At 37.4% G+C, this 24,457-nt stretch overlaps 1 protein-coding gene across 4 annotated transcripts in view; it reads right to left on the bottom strand.

Annotated features, from left to right (window-relative positions):
* The window catches only part of CASK (calcium/calmodulin dependent serine protein kinase), a 199,519-nt gene that overhangs the window by 138,120 nt on the left and 36,942 nt on the right, over window positions 1–24,457 (bottom strand). For all 4 annotated transcript variants that reach the window (XM_090123585.1, XM_031594591.2, XM_031594593.2 and 1 more), the window contains exon 2: window positions 802–914. In XM_090123585.1, coding sequence (XP_089979711.1) covers window positions 802–914 — 113 coding nt within the window. The remainder of the gene's footprint in view (window positions 1–801; window positions 915–24,457) is intronic.

The raw sequence follows: 24,457 nt of genomic DNA, 5'->3' as shown, positions 1-24,457 counted from the left end.
AAATTAATGCATAATAATTCAAAATCTTAGGAACAACCCACCTGCCTCCCAAAAAACTCACCTAAACCAAACTAACAAAAACCCACAAAAAAAACCCCAAATGACACTAAACACAGAAACTGTTTATGGTCAACTAAATCAATGACTTGCCAGCTTGAATTATAACTATATCAGCATAACATGCATGGAATGGAAAAAAACAAATTTAACTAGAATCCCAAGGAGAAAACGCGAACATCAACAGCTTCTTGCATTCCTTCAGTGAAACTATAATTACTGTTGGCTTATCCTTTTTTCATGATCAGTATTTTGTATTAATTCTCCCTTTTGGCGCACCAAAAGGCTGAATTTGTTAGGAAAAGATATACTCCTGTAAAGGTAGAAATGTGTCCTAAGACTCAACAGTTGTTAAAATGTGGGTCAGGCGAAGACTAGAATAGAAACTGAATTTATTGGCTTTAGAAATCTGTACCAGAATACCCCAGAATGCACCAAATCATTTTAGTAAAGATACACTAATGTAAAATGTGGTAACTTTGGTGTCACCTTCCAAAACTTAATATGGCTATATGTAAGCTCAGCATTACAGAATGTGTAGCTTATGTTCTGTTTGAGGAGGGCTAGGAAAAAGACGCTAGCAGTAACATTATCTCAATTTAAATGAAATTCTCTGGTAAATTTGAAGCAGGACATGAGAATTACTTCAAATCAAACTAGCCATTAAGCATTTGTTGTAATTACTATAAAACTGGCAAGCCAAAAAGCAGCCTGCTTACAATTTGCTCCATTTCTTGTTCTTACCTTCTGTGCTTAATCCAGGACTTGAAGTGAATTTTGCTACATCGACAATCTTTACAGCAAACTGTTGCCCTGTTTCCCTGTTGATGCATCGCCGCACAACACTGAATGGACCCCTGAAATAAATAAAAATAACCCCAATAAATAATCCACTCTCTTCAGTGCACTGAGCTATAATGTCATTATTTCTGAACAAAGTTTAAATTCCACCATAATATTAGATTACAGTATTTAAACAGAATCTTGTACCTCTCATCCATGCTGCCCATTAACCATAAAACAATTTTAACTACAAACTAAAGAACATTAAATGAGCTTTAAGTTTACTACAGTAAAGGAAGCTCAAATATATTTTCTTATCCAACCAAGAAAGGCAAAACTCTTGAAAACAGCGTGTAATGTACTGGAATTATTATTACATTTTAAAAGGACTTCATTATGATGCACAGTTCACATGAGGAAAGATGTAAACGATTATAATGTGAATTGCAGGCTAAACCATTTCTTACTTGAGTTTTGTGCTTGCTTTATACTCTAATGGATCACATTTTGTAGTCTGTATTCATCTTCTTGATTACCAAAAAGAAAATCCTACAGGGATGACTTCAGAATTTGAGTCACAGTATCTAGCTTTCAGTCCTAAGCTTGAGTTTAGAAATCACAATTATTTCAAACAACTGAAAGCAGATTCTTTAATAACAACGACAAAACAAACAATATTGCTAAGTCACGCTGCTTGGGTTGATTTCTCTGCTTTACACACACTACTTATTTTAAAGCTTATTTGGCACTGCTAGATATGAACAACTTCCATTACAACACTTCACAATTCCACAAAAGCTTATGGTTTTCTCTCATCCTTAGAGCTGTAAGAATCCCTATAAAAATTACATGAAGATTTATCAAAATTTGTACAGATGTTATTATTGCACTCAATTAACAAACAGCTGCTCAAAACTGACATGACATTTGCCAAAACACAGGCTAGAGCAATAGTACCCCTGAGAAGGGATTGTAATTAGGTACAGACTTACTTATAAATGGCTTCTGGTAGTCCTTCACATACCAGATGATGCTAGGAATGCACTTTTTTACACTTTACAAAACCTGTACTCCCATAGCTAAAATATATTTTGCATACTCTTTAAAAACACATTTGCAAGTATTTCCTGAAATAGGATGATTTCTGACACAGAATACTCATACTAAACCAAAATGTAAACATTCACAATTAAGGATGATATTTCTTACCACAATTACACGCATGTGAATTATGTTGATGCACTTTGACACCTACATCTACGAAAGAAATCTAGTTTTCTTGCTCCTTTTCTGGCTCCTAATGTACAATGAAATCCCCAAACCTGATGACTGTTTTCTTCTCTGTAACCATAACCCACTACTATTCTGTATTTAGTAACCAATGGTTGTCACAAGTATTTTTAAAAGATACTCAATTAAGACTCTGAACACACAGAAATTCATTTACATCTCTAAGGCTCAACTAATTTCATTTGCTATCTTAGGAATAAAGTTATTGTCTTGAATCCCCCCATGCATCAAAAAGTAATTGATATAGATCAGTGTTACCTTGTTATCATGTCTACTCTTTAAGAATCTCAAAGTAAAGTTTCTTATAAACAGTAAAAAAAAAAGCCAAAACAAAACAAAAACCAACAAGACATTTAAATTATGATAAATTGAAAACATTTCATAGTCTAAACTACAGCTTTGGAATAATATCAGCAATACTTTTCAGTCACAATTAGACAATAAATGTATTTAGATTTTTTTTTTCCTCATCCTCATTACTTTTACATACAAAAACTTTCTGAAGCTACTAAATGTAGCGTTTATTGTAATCTGATATAGTATGGTAGATTACTGGAGTGGAGAAAAGCCTCATGAGAGCACCACACCTTTACTTGCAGGTAGACCCCAACTTCTGTTCATTGATGTATCTACAGAAACACTATGAATATATATTTTCCTTCCTATGGACTAAGCTATTTCTAGTTTTCCTGATTACCTCAAGTCTGAGCTGGAGAACTTGCCTATCCACTTGAATATGCATTCTATAAATCAAGTCTTGGACAAAAAAATAAACATTTTTCTACAATTCTGTAACAGAGAGGACAAAAGGCGTCATTCCAGTCTTAACTTTTATGGCCATGTTTAAACTTAGCTATACTTCTTAAACAGTCTTCTCTACCTAGTATGATAAATATCAGAGTCGTAAGTAAATCAAAGCTGCTACAGAGCACAGAAGACAAGAACTCAATGGTGCTCACAGCTATTTAGAGTATCTCTTAGAAATCAAAAGATTTCTGTCTGAAGATCCATGTATTTACAAGCTTCAGATTTCCACCTTTTTCAAAACTGGCTTTCTCACATTCACGTCACAAACAGCCTCAAAATAGCATACACATTATGACTACATGTTAGATGAACACATCCCATGACAGAAGCAGAACAATAAAGGCTTGAAGTTTCACACTTTAAATGATTTGTTATCCTTTGGATATTTAAAACATTAATGATAGGTACCCTTGTGATTTAAGCAGGCACCATTGCTTCCACATGACACCATAAAGGAGTTTAAAAATAAATTACACTTGCAGTTAGCTTTATGACATTTTAGTATGAAAAAATTCACTGGTGGATGAAGTTGCAAAGCCGCTATCCATCATATTTGAAAAGTCACAGCAGTCTGGTGAAGCTCCCACTGACTGGAAAAGGGAAAACATAGCCCCCCATTTTCAAGAAAGGAACTACAGGCCAGCTAGTCTCACCTCTGTGCCTGGCAAGATCATGGAATAGATCCTCCTGAAGGCCCTTAGCACACGGAAAATAAAGATGAGATGATTGGTGGTAACCAGTATGGCTTCACTGAGGGCAAGTTATACCTAACAAACTTGGTGGACTCTTATGGAATTACAGTGTCAGTAGATAAAGGAAGAGCAACTGACATCACCCACTTGGAATTGTGCAAAACATTTGACGCTGTCCTGCATGACATCGTAATTGCCAAATTGGAGAAAAATAGATTTGATAGATGGACCAATTGCTGGATAAAGAATTAGCTGGACGGTTGCACTCAGAGAGCTGTGGTCAACTGTTCAATGTCCAAGTGGAGACCGGTGACGAGCGGCATTCCTCAGGGATTGGTGTTGGGACCGGTGTTATTTAACATCTTTGTAGGTGATATGGACAAGTTGATTGAGTGCACCCTCAGCAAGTTCACAGATGACATCAAGTTGAATGGTGCAGTTGACATGCTAGAGGGAAGGGATGACATTCAGAGGGACCTCGAAAGGCTTGAGAGGAGTGACCCATGCCAATCTCATGAGGTTCAAGACCAAGGACAAGGTGGTGCAAGTGAGTCAGGGCAATCCCAAGCACATATATAGGTTGGGCAGAGAATGGCTAGAGAGCAGGCCTGAGAAGAAGGACTGAGGAGTATGAAAGATTCAACATGAGCCAGAAATGTGCTCTTGCAGCCCAGAATGCCAACAGTATCCTGGGTTGCATCAAGAGAAGCATGACCAGCAGATCAGGTGAGGTGATTCTGTCCCTCTACTCTGCTGTCATGAGACCCACCTGGAGTACTGCATCCAGTTTGGAACCCAATCTACAAGAAAGACATTGAGCTGCTGGAGCGGGTGCAGAGGAAGGCCATGAAGATGTTCAGAGGGCCCTATGAGAACAGGCCGAGAGAGCTTGGGCTCTTCAACCTGAGGAAGAAAAGGCTCTGGGGGGACCTTACAGCAGCCTCCCAGTACCTGAAGGGGGCCTATAGCAAAGCTGAGGAGGGACTTTTTAGAAGGGCATGTAGTGACAGCACACGGAGAAATGGATTTAAACTGGAAAAGGGTAGCTTTAGACTAGATAATATGAATAAATTTTTTACTGTGATGATGGTGAGATACCGGAACAGGTTGCTCAGAGAGGCTGTGGATGCCCCCCTACCCTAGAGGCATTCAGGGCCAAGCTGGATGGGGCTTTGAGCAATCTGGCCTAGAGCGAGGTGTCCCTGCCTATATAGCAGGGGGTTGGATCTGGATGATCTCAAAGGTCCCTTCCAACCCAAGTCATTTCACGATTCTGTGATCTTCCTTGTAGTTGCAATGAAACAGTTATACAAATAAAGGTACAGTGCCCACAGTGAAACTGTATAATTTGAGCAAGAAAATGAAAACCCATTCTTCCTAATATAGTAGCTTCCAACTTGGAAGCTAAGTAACAAATGTCTTTCAGGCTACACTTTCTCAGCATTAAAAATCATGCTCTTTCCCTTCAGTCAAAAAAAGGACTAAAACACTTGATATCTCAAATCATAAAAGTAGCTATTCAGTTGTGTCTGCTATGGGAAAACACATCACATTCTGGCTAAAGGGTAATTTCTATAGCTCAGTTTATTACTGCAGTTCAAATTATACAGATTTCAAACACAGAAATGATGTAAAAAAGGGGAAGAAAAAGAAGCAAAATTTAACTCCAGATGTAGACCATCAAAACTGTTATCAGTAGATTAGATCATACATCTGAACTTTGTTTATTAAAAGAGAGGAACTGGGTTAAGTGGAATAACATAGCTTAATCCTCTGACAGTCATACAAAATCAAAGTATGATGTCAGGTGCTTTATACTTCATTCCTCTCTCTGTTATCCTTATCATGTGTACCAAAGTACACAAATGACAGAGAGCCATCCTTCCACTTTCTCCTATAACTTCCAAAACCTATCACTGCAGGTAGCACACACAGAACAGACTACACCAGTTCAAAGTCTGAGAATCATTAAAATACATAACTAGTAAAGATAGATGGTTTTCTTGTACTGGTATTTTGTCAACATTGGCAGCAATACGTTCCAACACCTGCAATATTTTGATTCTCCACTGCAATGTATACCAAAAACCAAAATACATTTTCTTAAATTAAAGCTGGCATGCATACTGACTTCTGCTCTCTACTGCAGAAGGAATTCAAGTATCACAATACATTTCTAACGAGATTACTGATTACATGTAGGCCATAAGAAAGCAAATAGGAATGCTGAAAAAATACCCTATACCAGGTTTGTTTCCTAAATTTCAGGTTAGTGTGATGTAACCTTAAGTCCAGTGGAACTATATCTGGTGATATACAATTACTTTTTGTAACAACAAGACACATACATGAAGACAAACAAGTACTAATTACTCTCTCCTTCAGGAGTATAACATTTGAATTACACTGAAGTCCTAAAAATTTTGGACTAAGCCTTCCTTTCTATTTCCTTCATTTTAACACTTATTTAGTGCATGTCATTAAGCCTTCAAGGATAAAGATCATAAGCCACTATTTTTCAAACTATTATTTTGATAAAGAAATCTTATTGGTTTGTCTGTTCTGCTTCCTTTTCCCTTTTCCTCCAAATACATATCAGTGTGCGAGAATTGGTTGGGATTAAAATATAGCATGTTGATTCCTAACAAATGTTAAGTAATTGCAACCAGTAACTACAGCCTGGTCCCTCTACCCAAATTCAGTTTCAATAGCAATAAATAAATAAATAAATAAATAAATAAATAGAACATTTTCTCTGTAAAACCAATAGCAAAAGAAACCTCTCCCAATGAATAGAGAATTCCTTCAAAAAAATGAGCTGCCATGTAAGAATCTAAAGCTTTTCTCTTCTTCAGAAAGCTTAACTACTAAGAACCTAAACCTGCAATACAAGTCTTCAAGTTATATTTGACCTTCATTCAACATTCTAAATGGAAGACTGATTTTTCCTGAAATGATCTGTGTCAGCTTGTTGCATTAAGAAAGTATAAGCATACAGAAATAAAATCACGTAAGGGAAGACACATGCACCTCAAATTTTTCTTTTCTCTTTTTTTCTCGTTTAAAGGGCTAAGCACTTGCTTACCTAAGCAACAGATGACACTGATTTGAACTAGTGTGGTGAAAACTTTAAAAACAGCTGTACCCAAGTTAACAAGCAGGGGAAAAAAAGCAAATTACAACAGTATTTCCTCCTCACTTCATTCATCCTTGTCCATTTATATTATATATTTTTCCTTTAGTTTTCACTTTGAATGTAAGTATTTCCAAGAGTAATTAAATCTGCAGTTAGCCACTGTACCACTGTATCAACTCATTTAAACATGGGACCATAGCCTGAAATGGGGATTGATGCTCTCTGGAAATGAGCACCATGGCTTAGATGGCAACCACTTTTAGAAAGTCATCACCAGCCCACATTGCACAGACATTTTTTGTTTTATTCTGAAAGGAAAAATTTAAATATTTCACTATTTTGACAGTGGTATGGAGAACAATCAGGTTGAAGATGCAGTAGTTTGTTAGAAAAATAGATATCCTAGTACAAGTCACAAAACCAAGTTTCCAAATGGCAACATTTCTATCGAGTTTGCATGACCAGCTGGTATCTTAGAAAACAAGTCTGTGTTCAACTCAGACTTGCAATAAAATATGCAAAAGAACAAAGCACAAGACAGCAGTTCACTGAATTTTGGCTCAATAGGAATACAGCTTCTAGAAGGTGCTCTCTAATATTAATTCAACAGAATTATAAAGAAAAAAGAATACACAAGAGTACCAAAGATGTGGTTATAAAGTATGTGGAAACAAACAACAAAAACAAGTCTCCATCATCTTCACAATCATTTTAATGAGACACAATCTTTTAAACTCCTTCAAAAGTATTTAATCTTGATGCTTACATAACATTTGAGCATGAATACAGACTCTCTAATGATTCTGTAAATCACAAACTGGAGAAAGTCTGCTGAGAGAAGCAGTAGGGTTGGAAACAGAGGTCTTTATAAACAGTGGAACTAAAGTCAATTAAAAGTTAGGAAATTGTAAGCATTTCTGAAATGACAGTATTTAAGAATTTCAAGAATATTAGCTAAATGATAAACCATGATTTAGAAGAAATAATTATTAAAGCTTAAAAATATTCAAACTGTCTATTTCAAAGGCTTAAACTAATTTATACGGAATAATAACTTCAATGAAAACAAGTGTCAAGAAAACTTTAGTAATTTGAAGCACTGCTACACAACATAGAAATACCTCAGCTGGGGTAGAGGTTGTGGAGTTGGGAACACACTAAAGGAAGCAGGCTCAACGTAGCACAATACAGGAGCTGAGTAGATATGCAGAGCCAACTTATAACTCTTTCTTTCTACTGCAGAGCTCAGTCCAACTCCTCAGCAAAAGTGGCTGTTAATGTGGAACTCAGGCATGGCTCTCCTGATGACCTACTACCTAAACAGCAGTGTTTGCTTCACCACAGGGCCATTAGAACACACATTTTCAGCCCTCTTGAAGCCTTACCTGACATGGAAATGGAGAAAACAAAAATCAAATTTAGAAACACTACCACACAATTACATTCAGCACCAAAATGCTGGCACAGCCACCCCACAGAAGAAAGTAATAGACAGACAGTAGCAGCCTCCAGTATCTCCTCTCTTTTTATTAACCATTTATTTCCTTCTATAGGAAACTACAGAACCAGTACCTCCAGTGCTTGTGCAGATGAAGCAAACCCTAAGCACACCTTAGGGCATACTTAGAATTTATGTAAAATAGTGAAAAAATTTTTTCTTACAACTTTAAGATTCCTTTGTAATTCAGAAGCTTATTTACATGTTCTTGTTACTGTAAAAGCAAACCACTGGCAGAAAGGGATCTGTTTTGCTATCATGTCTTTTTTTCTATTGCCAACCTGCACAGGGGATAACCTATCCTTAACAGACCTGTAGTCTGTATCACAAGAAACAATGCTTGTGGTCTAAATTTTCTTCCTTAACAGGCAAAAAAAAATTAAAATAAAATAAAAATCAGTCATTCTATTTTTCAATATCTGAAGTACCTCTCCGTCTATAAAATCTCTCAGGCTTCCATATAAAGCAATAAAAATGATGCTGATATGTAACAATACATGTAATGCACGTATAGTTTGTATTCACTTTTTTTATACTGACTGACTGGGATGCTGAGCGGAATGAAAAGGAGAAACACAGAGGTCAGATGCTTGGTAGAACAACTACCAGTGTGAAGTGAAAGCTTCAGCACTAGACAAAAATAACATTGTTTGTGTGCAAGCAATTCAGAAAATACTTTATCTCACGGAGAATACAGCAACCTTTATTTTCAGAATTCCACAGTTATCAGTAAATGTGGAATTATCCTTGTAAATTCTTCCTTATTTTACTTACAGAATCACAGAACAATTTAGGTTGGAGGGGACCTCTGAAGGAACATGCTCAGTAAGTTTTGTCTGAACACCTACTTACTGCTATCAGAAGCCACGCTACAATTTTCCTGTCTTTTTCTTCTTTACTTTTTAAGCAGCAGAACCTACCTCACTCCCTGAAAACAACCATTTATAAATAGTTTCTCAACCCCAGCATATACAAGAATAAATTCTATTTTCAATAATTACTGTACATCGAAATCACTTCCATGGTCTTAGAAGAGTTGCTCTAACTACTGCGACTACAGCTTTCAGAGCAAGTGCATTTTGTTAAGGCCTAGAAGTTTTTTGGAAAGTGATCAGACACCAGCTGCTGGGAAGCTTTGAGATGGGCATGCCTGAACAGCAGAAGCTACATGATATGTACAGAAGATGGAAGGGGTTTTACAGCAAAACTGCAGAGCATAATTTCAAGCCCATGTATGAATGGTACAGAAGTATGATGACTGTTTCAAACAGAAGCAATAGTAAAAACAGCTCTTGTAAGAGCTTGTGATCAGGTCTTTCAATACATCCAATTTGTTAACTCATTAAAGATCATTAGCGAGAGAAAGGTCAAGACTTCAAGAAATTCCTAAATAGTCTTCTTAATGAGTTCAGGTTCTTGGCTCGACAGATTCTACTATTAGATTTCTCCCTTGGTAATCTGCTTCCAAAGATTCACTAGTAATTTGTCTTTCCTGCAAGATTAAGACGCTGAACACTATTTGCACTTTCCTAAATTAGTGCATTGTTTCAAAAGCTATGCTGGAGCCTTAGCCTTCAATAAAGAGACTGATGAAGTGTCCTGCTGATGGCTTACATGAAAGAACAAAGTCAGAATTATTTCTAGGGCATGCATGTAGAAGCACACACAAATCAAGTATGAGATATTCTCTTAACTGAGATATGAGTGTTTCAGAAAATAGTGCTGTTTTTTTTTTTTAACTGTTGATGAGAAAGAAGAATGAAAATTGGTTTGTTAAATTGAGATAAAATATCTTGTTGCTGTGTTGGTAAAGAATTCAAGACACATGATTCTCATCGTTCTCCACGGTTCACTTTAACGTAAGTGAGAACATACTTCACATGGAAGATGTGACTTAGGACGGGTGAAGACTAGTACTTTAAGCACAGCGTCTGTTTCTTGAACAGCAGGGATGGAAGGTGGGGGGAATAAAGAGAACTTTGCTCTGTAACTCAGAACTGTAACTACCTTCCCACTAGAAATACACATTGCAGTACAAAATTCCCTAAAATTTATTATTATGCTCTAAAATTCCATAACCCTTCACAGGAAAATAAGAAACACCAGCAGATAGATCATGAGCATCCTGTTAAAAGTGTTACAAAAATCTAAATGTTATTCTTATAATATAATCCTGTAATACCTGACCAAATCTTTTTTCCCTTTCCTTTTTTTCCCCCGCGAAGAAAGATCTCATCCACAAGATCAGGAGGCAGTGAAAGAAATCTGGGAAAACACTTAGAAATCTAAACTAAGTATGAAATAATTGAACAATAAGAAGAAAAACAGCAACAACAAAAAAACCCAGCAGTGTTAAAAGGAATACTTCATTTACAGTAACAAAAGAGCATATTAAAAATACTAGATTTGATTCCTAATGAACAGATGAAGGTTGTCATGTATTTCTAACCCATTTAGGTGTATGTTGTCCTGAAGGAGCTCTGCTGTGGTTTCATGTAATCAGATCAAAGAAAAAAAGAACTCTGAAATATTCCCCACAAAGCACATTTTTTTTTCTTTTTTTTCTTTTTTTTCCCTTCCTGTGTTACTTTCCATCCACAATAGTTCCTCGATTTGCCTTTACGTCATGGTTACATGAAGAACTGGAGACAAAGTCAAAAATAGGAATAAATGGACACAGGGTACTGAAGCCATGCTGCCATTAAAAGTGAATCTAGTATCAGATGTAACAATTTCTTCCCAAACTCTTCCAGCCACCTGTACCAATACAGCATATGTGCAATTGTGCAGTGAACCAAAGGAATTCATCTAAGTCTTACACAAATTGAGCCAACTATATACACACATACATATACTACGTACATATGGTTGGCTCAACTACGCATGGTTTTTCTTGCAATACAAATGCTTTTGAGAAAACAGCAAGGAGAATGAGGAGAAAGAATCAGACTGTATCAACAACCAGTGCTGCCAGAAATTCTTTCATAAAATAATGCGAGCTCACGTGCATTAACTGCTCCTGTGTCCAAGAGGAAAAAAGACTTCTCCCTCTTGTTCTACCGAGGTTCTACTTTAAATTTCCATGCTTAGATTTTTGAGGGCTACTACTACACATATATTAGTTATAACAAAACTGAGCTTACATACTACTCCCTCTTCTCTTTCACTCATCAAGTCTGCCACCTAACAAGATGCACTTTTTTACAATACATCCTCTCATTTCAGAATCTCTTCCCTGCTGCATCTGTTCCAGTTTCTTAACAGAAGCAACCAGAACTGTAATATTCCAAATGAGGTCTTGGCAAAAGATTGCATGTGGCATATGATGTTTCCTTCTCTGCTGTAAATACTGTGCTTGGTATATCCTGCACTTGCTTTCTCCACACTTAAATCATACAGCCACTTAGTAAATATGAATTCTTCTCTTCAGTTGTTTGTAAACAATCAGCACACATGCAGGAGGAAGATACAGTAAACTTGCACAGGCCACTACAAAAGTAGTGGAGAAACTGGACAGTTTTGATGGAAATAATCTTTATCCACTGCTATTATGTTTATGTAATAACAAATCACTTTTACAGTATATCACCTTTGTATGGCATTATGTGGAAAGGTCCAGAAATTCTTCAACTGCCTCTCTCTTCCCCATTATCTGACTAAGAACAAAACTCCCATCCCATTTGTTAACCACTAAACAACAGTCAAGTCTCAAATTTGAAAAAAAATCAGTATGTGTAAATTTGAGGAAGACTCTCCACAAGCTTTTTGTTTGTTTGTTTTTCTTTGACGATAGTAGATGAGTGATCATTGCTAGGATTTGATAAAGTTCGTAATTAAAAAGGGTTTTTTGGATCATTTTCTTGGAAATCACAAGTACATTTCTAGCTGTAATTTTACAATGTTCCATTACCAGGGATATTCCTTTACAAGACAAAAAAAAAACAAAAACAAAAACAAACAACCACACAAATCTTCAAAGTAATGCCTGAGGATTTCAGAGGTAATGGCCAAACAAAACATGTTTTTAAACACACAGATACTAGAAACCTACAGAAGAATACCTGAATCTAACCAGAACTTTAAGAGTAAGTTCAGTCAAAACTACTTAAAAAAAAAAATTCTGTGTACAGTCAAACCATCCCTTAAAAACGATGGCCTCAAATTTATTTCTGTATGCATACCAACTCACAAGACCCTTTGGAACCAATAAATAGAAGTTATTGAGGTCAAGCAGATAAATCAGATTTCTAAAAGAGAAAAGTTCTTTCATGTGACACTAATCAGTGACAGGAAATTATCCTAAGAATTTTGATCCACACAGAAATTCCCGTTCCCCCCTGCTTTAGTTTGGCCCTTAAAATGCCAAACACACTCATCTGTTAGGACAAATGCATACAAAAAAGTAACCTGAAAAGAAAGTCTGTGTTGCGTGTCTCAGAAGCATGCAGATTAGCTTTAAATTTCATAAGTTGTCATCAAGATCATATATGAAGCGAAAGAAAACATAAATATTCAAGGTCTTCTTTTAAACATGTTGGAAGACTTCCAATATTTCAGAAATCTGATTTATGACTCAAATCACCAATCATTAGAGTGATACATAACATTTTAAATTATGGAAGGATTAATGGGATATATTAAGAATGTTCACCTGAATATTGGGAAAAAACTTCCTGATTATGAGATTTATAGAAAGTTGTTGAATTCTCTCTTCAGAGGAGAAATAAATGAATTCTTACCTCTTGAAATCCAAAGCTTTCGACAATGTACTGGAATGAAAAATCTGACACAGAAAAGATGAGAAAATGTAGTTTCTCCCTTCCATCTGGATTTGTTAGGTTCCTGGACAATAGTTCTTAGTAAATATGTTTCTGTATATTTAATACATATAGACTACTGTTTGAAGATCCTTTTTTCTCTTTTTAGAGTATTTCAGCAACCTAGACATAGCTGTGAAAGTACAAGGGCTGCTCCAAAAGTAACACTTCCAATTTTGTTATGTTGGTCTTCAGTGCCAAAGGCAGATGTTGGCAGAAGAGGCTGAACCTTCCCACCAGTATCCCATTACGTTTAGTTGCTATGTGACGGATGGCAGCAGAGGGGCAGTCTGACACAGTGGCATCTGATGTGTAAGTGCAGCTGAAACACAGGTGTGTCAATGAATTTATCCCCATGCAATTCCTGCATGGGGATAAAAAACTGCACCCACTGACATTCACTGACGCTTGCTGAACATTTATGGAGACCAAACCAAGCAAATGCGAGCACAGTGAGGCAATGGGTGACATTTCAGCACGGGAGACGTGGCAGTGACATGAAAGACAGGCCATGCAGATTTTAACAAGTGTAGCATGTGGACTCTTGTTCACTGCTGACAAATATGCATAGTTTATGGTGGTGACTGCTGAGACACACTTGCTTCTAAGAATTTTCTCTATCAAAAATGTGTTATTGTTCTCTTTGTATCTGTTGTTGTTTCCATGGAAACAAACAGGAGGTATTACTTTCAGAGCAACCTATGTATATTAGTCTATTCCAATTACAGCAGTTCAACCAACCTCTCTCTAAACTTGAATCAAGTTGCTTTTTAGTAGTTTGTTTAGAGCAGTCATCTTTTACTAAGTTCAAAAAATAAAGATGTATAAAGATAAAGATGGACAAAGCCAAATCAGTTACAAGAAAAACCTTCAAAACAAAGTGAGGCTATTCATCTTACTAAATATGTGGAAGGCATAGTGCTATGTGGCTAGAAAGATACTGCTGTTTTTTGTAAGTGTAAAAATATCTGAGGTATTTAAACATGCGATACCCGTTTCCTGTACAACAATTTTTCATGAATTCTAAACTCAGTTATCTTCACATGCTAATTTCTATATCACTCCTTAGCAGAATCTTGTCATTTAAAGACTATACAAAATATTTCATTAACTGCAGCACAATTATTTCTATATTAACTACAATCACCAACAAGACAATTATTAATATGTCCACAACAAAATGTAATGTATCATCCCTTCATAATTTCTTCTTCGAAAAAAGTCACAGGATTATTTTTCTATTTAATAAACACTTAACAGAAGTATTCACAACCTTCCAGAGGAAGTCAAACCTAAACACATAATTTAAAATCACATTTAGTTCTTTTTTTTCATTACAAATAAAGGAAAAGTTGTCTGCATCAATTTCCAAGCCTGTTCAGAGGCTCAGCTGTTCTAACATTTAGACCCAGCACTGATACGATCTTCGTAGGGATGCTAACAGCCCATTGTGAGAGGACAACATTTTTAGTATTGCTTCTAAAAAACAAAGTGTTCACGGAACTGTGAAATTAGCAGGAATCAGAGCACTGACTGCACTGACTGCAATTCTACATAATCACTGAAGGTACACACATTATGAAAATTCCCACACTCCTGCAAGTGATTATTTGACCTTTGGGACACTGCCAAGGATAAGAAATTGAACTCACTATCCACGCCAGGAAGAGAGTCTTGCATTTCAACAGTTTTCATCTGCCCTTCACTTATTTTTTCAAGGACTGAAGTGAAACAGGGTAGATGAGAAATACCTTGGGTCCATGAGTACATCTCAGTTTATTACCTATCATCACATCAATAAGCAAAAAGTCTAAGGGTTCATTAAGTTATGCTCTTCTAAATTCACACTGATCTAAAAGTCAATTCAATTGCAGTGGTCCATGCTTTGGACTACAGGATAAAAACAATTTCTTACATTGTGATCTCAAAGCATCAAACCACTTGTGCACTGGTGGTCCTAAAAAAATTGACAGTAATAGAAAAAAATACAAATCCACTGACACTGGCAGAAGCTATAAAGAAAGGATTAGGAGACTGTTCAGTAAGAAAGTTGCTGCTGCCTCTCCGAAGGATTCCCAAGTCCAAGTTTAGCTTGCCTGGCTGCCACAAGCTATTGCTGTCACCAGAAGAGACCCAACAGTAGAAATGCAGCTTTCAGCTTTGTTCTAGGCAGTATACATGTGAAAGAGGAATATATATGCACACCTACTTCAGTCTTTTCAAAAAGCAATCAAAAGAGAATGCAGCCAGTACTATGGTTTGAATGACACACACTCTCAGAGTTTTAACAAATCTTCAGTATTCAAACAGTGCAGATACACATTTGAACAAAACTAGTATTTACAACTGTCAATTGTTTTTGGACATGACCATGTGCTACAGAATCCTACCAGAGAGCTATACTGTTCAGTGCAATGGGAAAAAGAAACCAAATGACCATACTTTTTTTTCTTCATTTTTTTCCTTCATGCTTCTCTAGTCAACATAATTTCACGAGAAAAATAAGGAAAGTGCTGTATATCACAGAGAATACATAAGACATGCTCAACCACAGAAAGCATCTTCATTTTGGCAGGGTTTTCAAATAGAAGCCCTATTTGTAAAGATCTAAAAGTGTGAAAATACCAAATGCTCAATACTTTGTGTGAAACATGTATAAGTGAAAATAAAAATAAAAAAAACAAAAACAAAAAAAACTCCAAAGCTTTAATGAAAGCCTATGATTATATTTACTCCCCTCAAAAACCTGTCTACAAGTTTTAAGTCATACTGGGTAAGGGGTTGTACAACTAATGGTTCTCATGCTGTTTCTAGGGAATCACAACAACTAGGTGCCTGTCTGAAGTGTCTGTACAACAACTCACACCACATGGTAAAGAAACATGAAGAGTTAGAGGTCTGCCACACTTCAGAGCTACAGTCTCACTTGGTTCTTAAAGGTGCTGCGGGCCGGCTCACTCATCTAGAGTGCTGCAAAGGATGGGTACAAGCTCATTAGGAAAGTCAGGCCAGGATCAAGGGAGTTAACCTTTATGTATCGAGTTCTGCCTTGTGATAGACGAAAGATAGGTGAGTTGTTACTGCAGGATTAACATGCAACCAACGTGGACAGCATTGTGGTGGGTGCCTGTTACAGACTGCCTGGTCAGGAAAAAGTAGAGGAGGCCTTCTTCAGATAACTGGAAGAAGCATCAGTTTGCAGACCCTGGTCCTCACTGTGTACATTAAATACCCCAGTATTCGCTGGTGAGACAAAACAGCAGGGTGTGTGCTATCCAGAAGAAGTATGGTGATGATAACTTCCTAACACAGGTAATCAAGGAATCAGTGAGGACAGATAGTCTGTTGAAGCCTTATGGTTACAAACAAAGACAACCTTATTAACACCAAGGGCAGCTTTTGCTGCAGCAACCACAAGATGGTGAAACTCAGTACCTGAAAGGACAGAGCAAGACCAAAAGTGGAATCACAATCCTAGCACAGCAACTGACAGCAGGAGATAAACTTTTTGTAGCTTAGGAGCACATCTGCCTAAGTATAAAAGTCAAAGAATGATGACAAATACAGAGCAAAGAAGTAAAAACTGATGTCAGAAAGTGGCTTTGACATCTTACAATGCAATAACTAGACCAGAATTTTAATCAGGTTGCTTTCTATTTAGTCATGAAGATGAAACATACACTTATTCATGTAACTGTCAGAAAGAGTTTTGCCTATTTATCAGCTGAATATTTTATCTGCCATCTCACGTTCATGTCTCCGCCATACACAGATAATTCTTAGTAAAAAATTATGGATTCATTAAAGCTCAGAAACATCATTGCAGATGTAAACTTTATTAATGGATAATACTAAACTGAGTTCTACATTAAAAAGAACAATGCAAGAGAACGTATTTCGAGCAGTGATTACTGCATAATAGGAAGAACTGCTATTCCCGATACCCTGGCAAATGTGATACATGAGTTGAAATGCTTATTCAAAACAACAACACTTTCAAGGATATCAAGCTGAATCTAGCCCTTCCCATTCAGCTGAGATGGGTAAGTACATTATCAATTTTACAGAGATCTATCTCTCTAGATACACACATACACACACAGTTAAAAACGCGCTATGTCAAAGCAATTTCAAATAATATGTTTAAGTCAAATCTTCTGCAAAGACTTTTGAAATTTAATTTTCCTCTCTGAAAATTAAGTGCATCTGAAACTGAATTACTGAACCATCGTTAAATAGTTCTCAGGATATCCTTCTCCAGTTAATTCTACTGGACTTCTTTTTCTGCATAGCCCAAGTATGCAAAATTAACTCAAGAACACAACAGAAAGTTACCAAATTATCTTCAGAATGAAATAAGTTTAAGCTTAATAAAATGATCACTTTATATAAAGATTATAATTTATAATATGAAAGATATAAGCTGCATACATTCTTTCATAAAATGCAGATGTCTGAGGTATATATTGTTGTGACATTGAAGTTACATATTTTCATTATTGTAACACACCAGAACAAAAACATTTGGTGTACTGGGTTGATAATGAGGTGAAACTATTTGTTGTGATTTAACTTTCAGCAGCTCAGCACCACACAGCCATTCACTCATTCCTCCCAGGTGGAATGATAGAGAGAACTGGAAACAAAATACAACTCATGAAGCGAGATGAGAACTATTTACTGTGACAGAGGAGGAAAATGAAAACAGAAAAACATGTATCTTGACAGCGCAAGGTCTCATCACCCATCAACCAACCCTCAGCAACCCCTGAGCAGCAGTCTGCCTCCACCCAACCCCCAAAGCTTTATAGACTTCCCCACGGTGCCATGTGGTATGGAATAACCCCTGCTTTAATCCAGACATCTGTCCCAGCTCCACCCATCCCCCTGCCCCATGCCATGACTGGCGGCAGCTCTGCTCCATCAAGCCTAGTCCTGGGCACGCTCCCATTTCTCAGCAACAACCAAACAATGGTGTGCTTTTAACTGATGTCCCAGTTGAAACCAAGATAACAAGCCCACTGATTTAAAAACTGACACTACATATGAAAACAATCAGAAGTATATACATCTGCAATGAAATTGCTGATCACACAATTTAATCCACCTTGTACGTGAGTTATACCTGAGCAAAATTTATGAGTCACAGATCTTAGTCTGCTAAAAGACAGAAGTGCTCTTGACTATAAAGCACCTCAAAATTTGGCTTCACAGAAGAGGAAAAAAAATTAACACAACTGATCTTGATAGTTCCTGTCACTGTATCAACTGGTAAAACCTCTTCCCTTAGTTTTCCTACTTTCCTTACTGAAAAACCCATAAGCCAGAAATCTAAGGATTAGTAACAGCAGAAGAATAAGCAAATTTATTTACTTATTTCTACAAGAAAGTTTTAAAAAAATGAAAAAAAAAAAACCAAACAAACCTGCAAGCTCAACATGTTACTGATATTTTCTATCCCCTGGCAATTACTGCTGGGGGATTTTCATGACTATCTTTGGTACAAGGAATTCTACAAACCACAAGCTAAACAGCAACAGAATAAGCCCATCCTTGTTTTGTTTTTTTTTTCCCATTTTTTTGTTCCCGATGAAGTATATATTCTTGTATCATATTTAAAAAGAATATATTGTATTTGGATTTTTTATTAGAATGTAAAGTCCTCTCCGTGTTTCCCTGTCCATCTTATCCACCTACTGAGGAAGGTTTAACTGCAGATCACAGTCTTACCAAAGACAATCCTACACAAGCATTTTCATATTTTGTTGTGCATCAGATATTTATCTATGAATACCATGTACTGAATCTAAGTTTAAAAAAAATCAAAACAAAACAACAACACAAATTCCTCTTAAGAGGCCGGAAATGAAACTGCAGAATACATATAGAACACAGACTATTTTCAACAGCTGACAGTTATTTAAGTCTATAAACAAGACTCAAAAAATAATAATTACCTTTGTACAGAATTCTCATTTCTGAAAGTCTTTCAGCAAAGATATGTCAAATACTTGAAAACCAGTTTTTATATTGATTTGCCTGCCTATTCACACCAGAACACTACAAGTATGCAACGATACCTTGGTTTTCATGTTCCCTCTTTCCAGGCAAACCTTTGGAAGAAATCTGCAAGGGGACACTGCTCTTCTATCTCTTGATCCTTCACAAGGAGCAAGAGTGAAATACAGAGCTATTTAAGTTTGTTATCTAACAACATTACAACAGCAAAATTCACACAATTTGTTGTATACCTCTTAAAAAAAGACTATTTTAAAGCAACACCATAATATGACTGAATTAAGCACCCAATTGCTCTACTGAGACCAAATAAGACAACTCTAGGTTGAGAGAACAGTGGTTTCTGGAGTTTCTCTTTCAGAATTTAAGCATCCCTATGAGATTCACCAGCAGAGAAAAAGCTAGTTCTTGTGCTTTTCACAAACTAGGAGGAGAATTATGGATAACACAAGTTTTGTGATGAGGAAAAAGTACCAGTGGATGCTGCTCTTTGTCTCAGAACTTTCTACACTCTTATTATGTTTTGCACATCATGTTGAAAATAAATGTTTGAAAATAAACAGAGCTGTCTACTCTGCAACAGATTACAATCTGCTCGAGCCTACTCAATATTAGATGAACTTCATAGCAAACTCTTAAAATTCTTGTCTCTGTATGGCCCTGAAGGTGGACAGAACTCAAACAGTTCTGCTATTCACCTCATAGAACACAAAATTACTATATGCTCTAGAAAGCTGTAGACAAAGTTCATTCAGTAGCTGACTGTATTTACCCTATTAAGGGAAGCACTTACTATAGGCAAGAGGTGCAGTTTTAGTATATTTTTCCCCATATATTCTATATACTTGTGGCATCATTAAAAAGTTCTTCATAAAAACTAAATACTAAAAAAATATCACAGGCAATTGACTACAGTTCCTGGAAATGCACTATTTTCAGATTTCAAGCTGATTGCTTGCCTTAAACATGGTAGCTATGTTGTATCATAAGATCAACATAGGCCATACCATGTCGTTAAACATTACAACTGCAACTGGATAACCAAGTTAAATAGTCTACAAAATTCAATGCAAGGCACACAAAAAAAATCATACACTATCCAAACAGAAGTCTTTCAAGACAGGTTGCTCTCTCAGTAACTTTACTTCCCAAGAGCAACTAGACAGAACACTGTACATTGTGCAGGATACAGCAGAAGCTGTTACATATATCTGTCAAAAAGGACTTGGGGGGTAGATGGATGGCAAGCTGGACGTGAGCCAGCAGTGTGCCCTCACAGTCCAGAAACCAACTGTATCCTGGGCTGCATCAAAAGAAGCATGGCAAGCAGGAAGAGGGAGGTGATCCTGCCTCTGCCTCTCTACTCTGGACTGGTGAGACCTTACCTGGAGTACTGCGTCCAGATGGGGAATCCTCAGTACCGGAGAGATATGGACCTGTTGGAGTGCATCCAGAGGAGGGCCACAAAAACGATCTAATAGATGGAACATCTCCCCTACAAGGACAGGCTAAGAGAGCTGGGGCTGTTCAGCCTGGAGAAGAAAAGGCTCTGGGGAGATTGAGAGCAACCTTTCAATACCTAAAGGGGAGCTGTAGGTCATAGATTCTTTAGCAGGGTCTGTGGTGATAGGACATGGAGAGATGGCTTTAAAGTAGAACGGGGAGATTTTAGACTCAGTACAAGGAAGAAGTTCTTTGTACAGGTGGGGAGGCACTGGCACAGGTTGCCCAGAAAGGTGGTGAATGCCACATACCTGGAGACACTCGGGGTCAGGCTGGACAGGGCTCTGAGCAACCTGATGTAGCTGTAGGTGTCACTGTTCATTGCTGTGGAGTTGGACGACGTGGCCTTTAAGGGTTCCTTCCAACTCAAGAGATTCTGTGATTCTACTCTAGACCTCTTCTACGGTCTATTCCAAACACAGAATAGGCTATTTAAAAATCAACTGCTGGCCACACTGAATCGATGCCTATACATTAGATCTGACAGCCCTTCAACTCATTCTCATACATTGGTATTGCAAAAGGACAATAGCATCTCCTCAAGGCAGGAACATGTTGAGAGATTAAGGCTGGCCATGGGCCACAGTCATGGCCATAGTCATCTAGCACATGACTGTTCTCCTTCTCTACCTACTGTCTCTGACTACTGCATTTTGTTCACAGTTCTGTAAGCAACAAGGTTAAAAAAACACACAACACAAAGCAACAAAACAAGTGACAAAGCTGTAAATCTAAATAGTTCAAACAAGATTAACACTTACAAAATATTCATTTCCTCTCTGGAGGATGTCAGTCAGCTCTGTTGCTTCTGGTGCTTTAAGACAGAAAAACTGAACCAGTTTACCAACGAGAAGTTTATTTTCATACATGAGATTTTTGTAAAAAGACTTTTAAAATATGTTCCAGGTTCAGTATGAATCTGCAGCTTTTAGCACCTCCTTGCCTCTACAACTATCTCCCTTCCACTGCTAACATGCAGCTCTTTGGAAGCACTGCTGAGAATTAGTCAACATAGCTTAAATATTAATAAAACAACAGACAGAACATATTTAGCCAATTAGCTATCCAGAAATTACAACAAAAAGGTTATTTCTGAATACGTTGTTAGCAAAACTAACTATAATAATGCAATACTTATTATTTGGTACTGTGATATTTAACAAGTCTAAAAATATATTGTGCCGATTTTCTTTTTTTTTTTTTTTCCTTTTTTTTTTTACAGCTGCCATCAAGACTACAACTTGCTGGTTTAAGTTGAACCATTATACAGGCATTCATCAAATGACAAAAACTCTGTACTTTGCATGTATTGCTCTCAGGTGCTTCACACTAGCACTGGCAGTGTATAGTCTCAGCAGTGAAAGGAATAAGAAATGTATCTAGTGAAAAAAAATATGTAACAAAGAACTGTCCTTAAATGTAAGAGTTAATTTTCAGTTCACTTTTGGTCACTGGTAGGATTAACTATTTCAGAAGCAGTTCTTAAATGAATTTAAAACAAAGATATAAAAAGCATAACTTCACTGCTTCCCCACATTAAAAACAAAAGATTCTCATAACAAAAATAGGTCTAAATAAAACGTCTGAATAATTACATTTACAAAACAAGTCTGGCTTTTCATGTATTTCACAGTCACAGAATGGTTGAGGTTGGAAGGGACCCATGGAGGTCATCTGATCCAATCCTGCTCAAGCAGAGACACCAAGGGGAGGTTGCCCAGGACCACGTCCAGATGGCTTTTAAAGATCTCCAAGGAGAGAGCCTCCATTGTGTCAGTGTTCAGACATCCTCAAAGGAGGTAAAAAAAGAAAAAAAAAAAATCACTTCCTTACACTCAGAGGAAACCTCCTGTTTGCAACCATTGCTTCTTGTCCTGACACTGGGCATCACTGAAGAGTGCCTCTGTGCTTTTTGTGCTGTTCCTTCAAGCACTTACAGACACTGATGAGATTCCTCATAAATCTTACCTTCTCTGGGCTGAGAAGTCTCAGCTCTCACAGCTTTTCCTTAAAGGAGAGATGCACTGCTCCTCACCATCACCTTTGTGACCCTCTGCTGGACTCTCTTTAGCAGCTCCATGTCTCTCTTGTATTAGAGTGCACAGAACTGGACCCACCCAGGGATGCCCTCACAACTATCCTTTGGACCAAACTGTTCAGACAGTTTTCAGTCCACCTCACTGTTTGCTCATCCAGCCTGTACTTTCTCAGCTTGACTATGATGACCTTATGGAAGATGATGTCAAAAGCTTTACTGAAGAGGAGAGACAATATCCACTGCTCTCTCCTTCATCCATCAGGCCAGTCATTTCATCTTACAGTTTTATCAAGGTGGTCAAGTGTTACTTCTGCTTGGTGAATCCATGCTGTCTGCTCCTGATTTTCTTTGCATTCATAGAAATGGATTCCGTGAGTGCTGAATCAAAGATCAACAAGAGTGGCCGTGCACCTGCGAGGTGACATCAGCCACCTCCCACAGCAATTGTGGGTGGGCCCCATCAGGATTGATATGTCCAGTTTCTTTATGTATTCCCTGACCTGAATATTTTAACATAAATACTTTATTATATGAATTTATGTACTGAAATGTCTGAGCTAACTGAACATTCCGTACATACTGAGGGTTAAACTGACTGCAAGTTCTTATTTAATTCAGATCAATCTCCAATCAGTTATGTAATGTCTCATTATCAAAAATTAAAGAAAATTGGTAGAAAAAAGACCAGTAACATTACAATATATGCAGGTCACTCTGAAAGTAATGCTTCCTTTTTAGTCTATGGAAACTGCAACAAATATAAAGAACAAAATAACATTGTCAGCAAATTCGCTGCTACAAAACAGTTTTTAAAAATAATCACTACTATTAGCTATGCATTTTTGCCAGTGATGAACATGAGTCTGCAAGCTGTGCTCATAACAATCTGCATGGCCCTCAAGAACATAGTAAATGTGCACCAGTGGAGGTGACCCACTATTGCTGTCACCACTGAAATGCACCAACCACTGCCTCAATGTGCTCACATCAACTGCTTGGCCTCCATAAGCATTCCTGCAAGCATCAATGAATGACAGTGAATGCCGTTTCTTCTACATGGAAGAATTCAGTGACCCACCTTTGTGTCATATGTACTTCCAAGTCAGATGCCATTGTGTCAGACTCCATTGTGTCAGACTGCCCCTCTGCTGCCATCTGTCACATGGCAAAAACATGTAATGGGACACTGGTGGGAAGTTTTTCCACACAGAGGGTGGTGACACACTGGAACAGGTTGCCCAAGGAGGTTGTGGATGCCCCATCCTTGAAGGCATTCAAGGCCAGGCTGGATGTGGCTCTGGGCAGCCTGGTCTAGTAGTCGGTGACCCTGCAAATAGCAGGGGGGTTGAAACTAGATGATCATTGTGGTCCTTTTCAATCCAGGACATTCTATGATTTTATGATTTGTGTTTGTAATCAGGTTTGTGTAGACCTCAACACATCTCAGCCAACAGCTAGAACAACACAAATCAAAAGCTCTTCTCTGAGGTTCTGGAGTGTTTTCAACATTATCTGTCATCCTGGCACAATTCAGTCGTGTGCACACAAAGGAGCACAGAACAGCTTCCCTGGAAGAATCACAGTAAGCTACTGTCCTGACCAAGTTTTCCAGACGCTAACTTCCCAGGTAAAAGTTACTGTATTTCTGCTTGCCAAGATGAACTTCAAGGTAAGCAGAAGAAAATTCTGAATGTGTAGTTTGGCTAGCACACGACGGAGCACTGAGCTACGTCAACTCTAAAATCCCAGGAAAATGAGAATCCATTTGAATTTTTTTGCTTAACATTAGTAAAAGTGGACCAACGTGTCCATGTAGAA

The sequence above is a fragment of the Phasianus colchicus genome, chromosome 1 (assembly GCF_987193195.1).
Source record: "Phasianus colchicus chromosome 1, bPhaCol1.hap1.1, whole genome shotgun sequence".
NCBI lineage: Eukaryota > Metazoa > Chordata > Aves > Galliformes > Phasianidae > Phasianus > Phasianus colchicus.
This window is presented reverse-complemented; position numbering and strand designations above follow the sequence as displayed.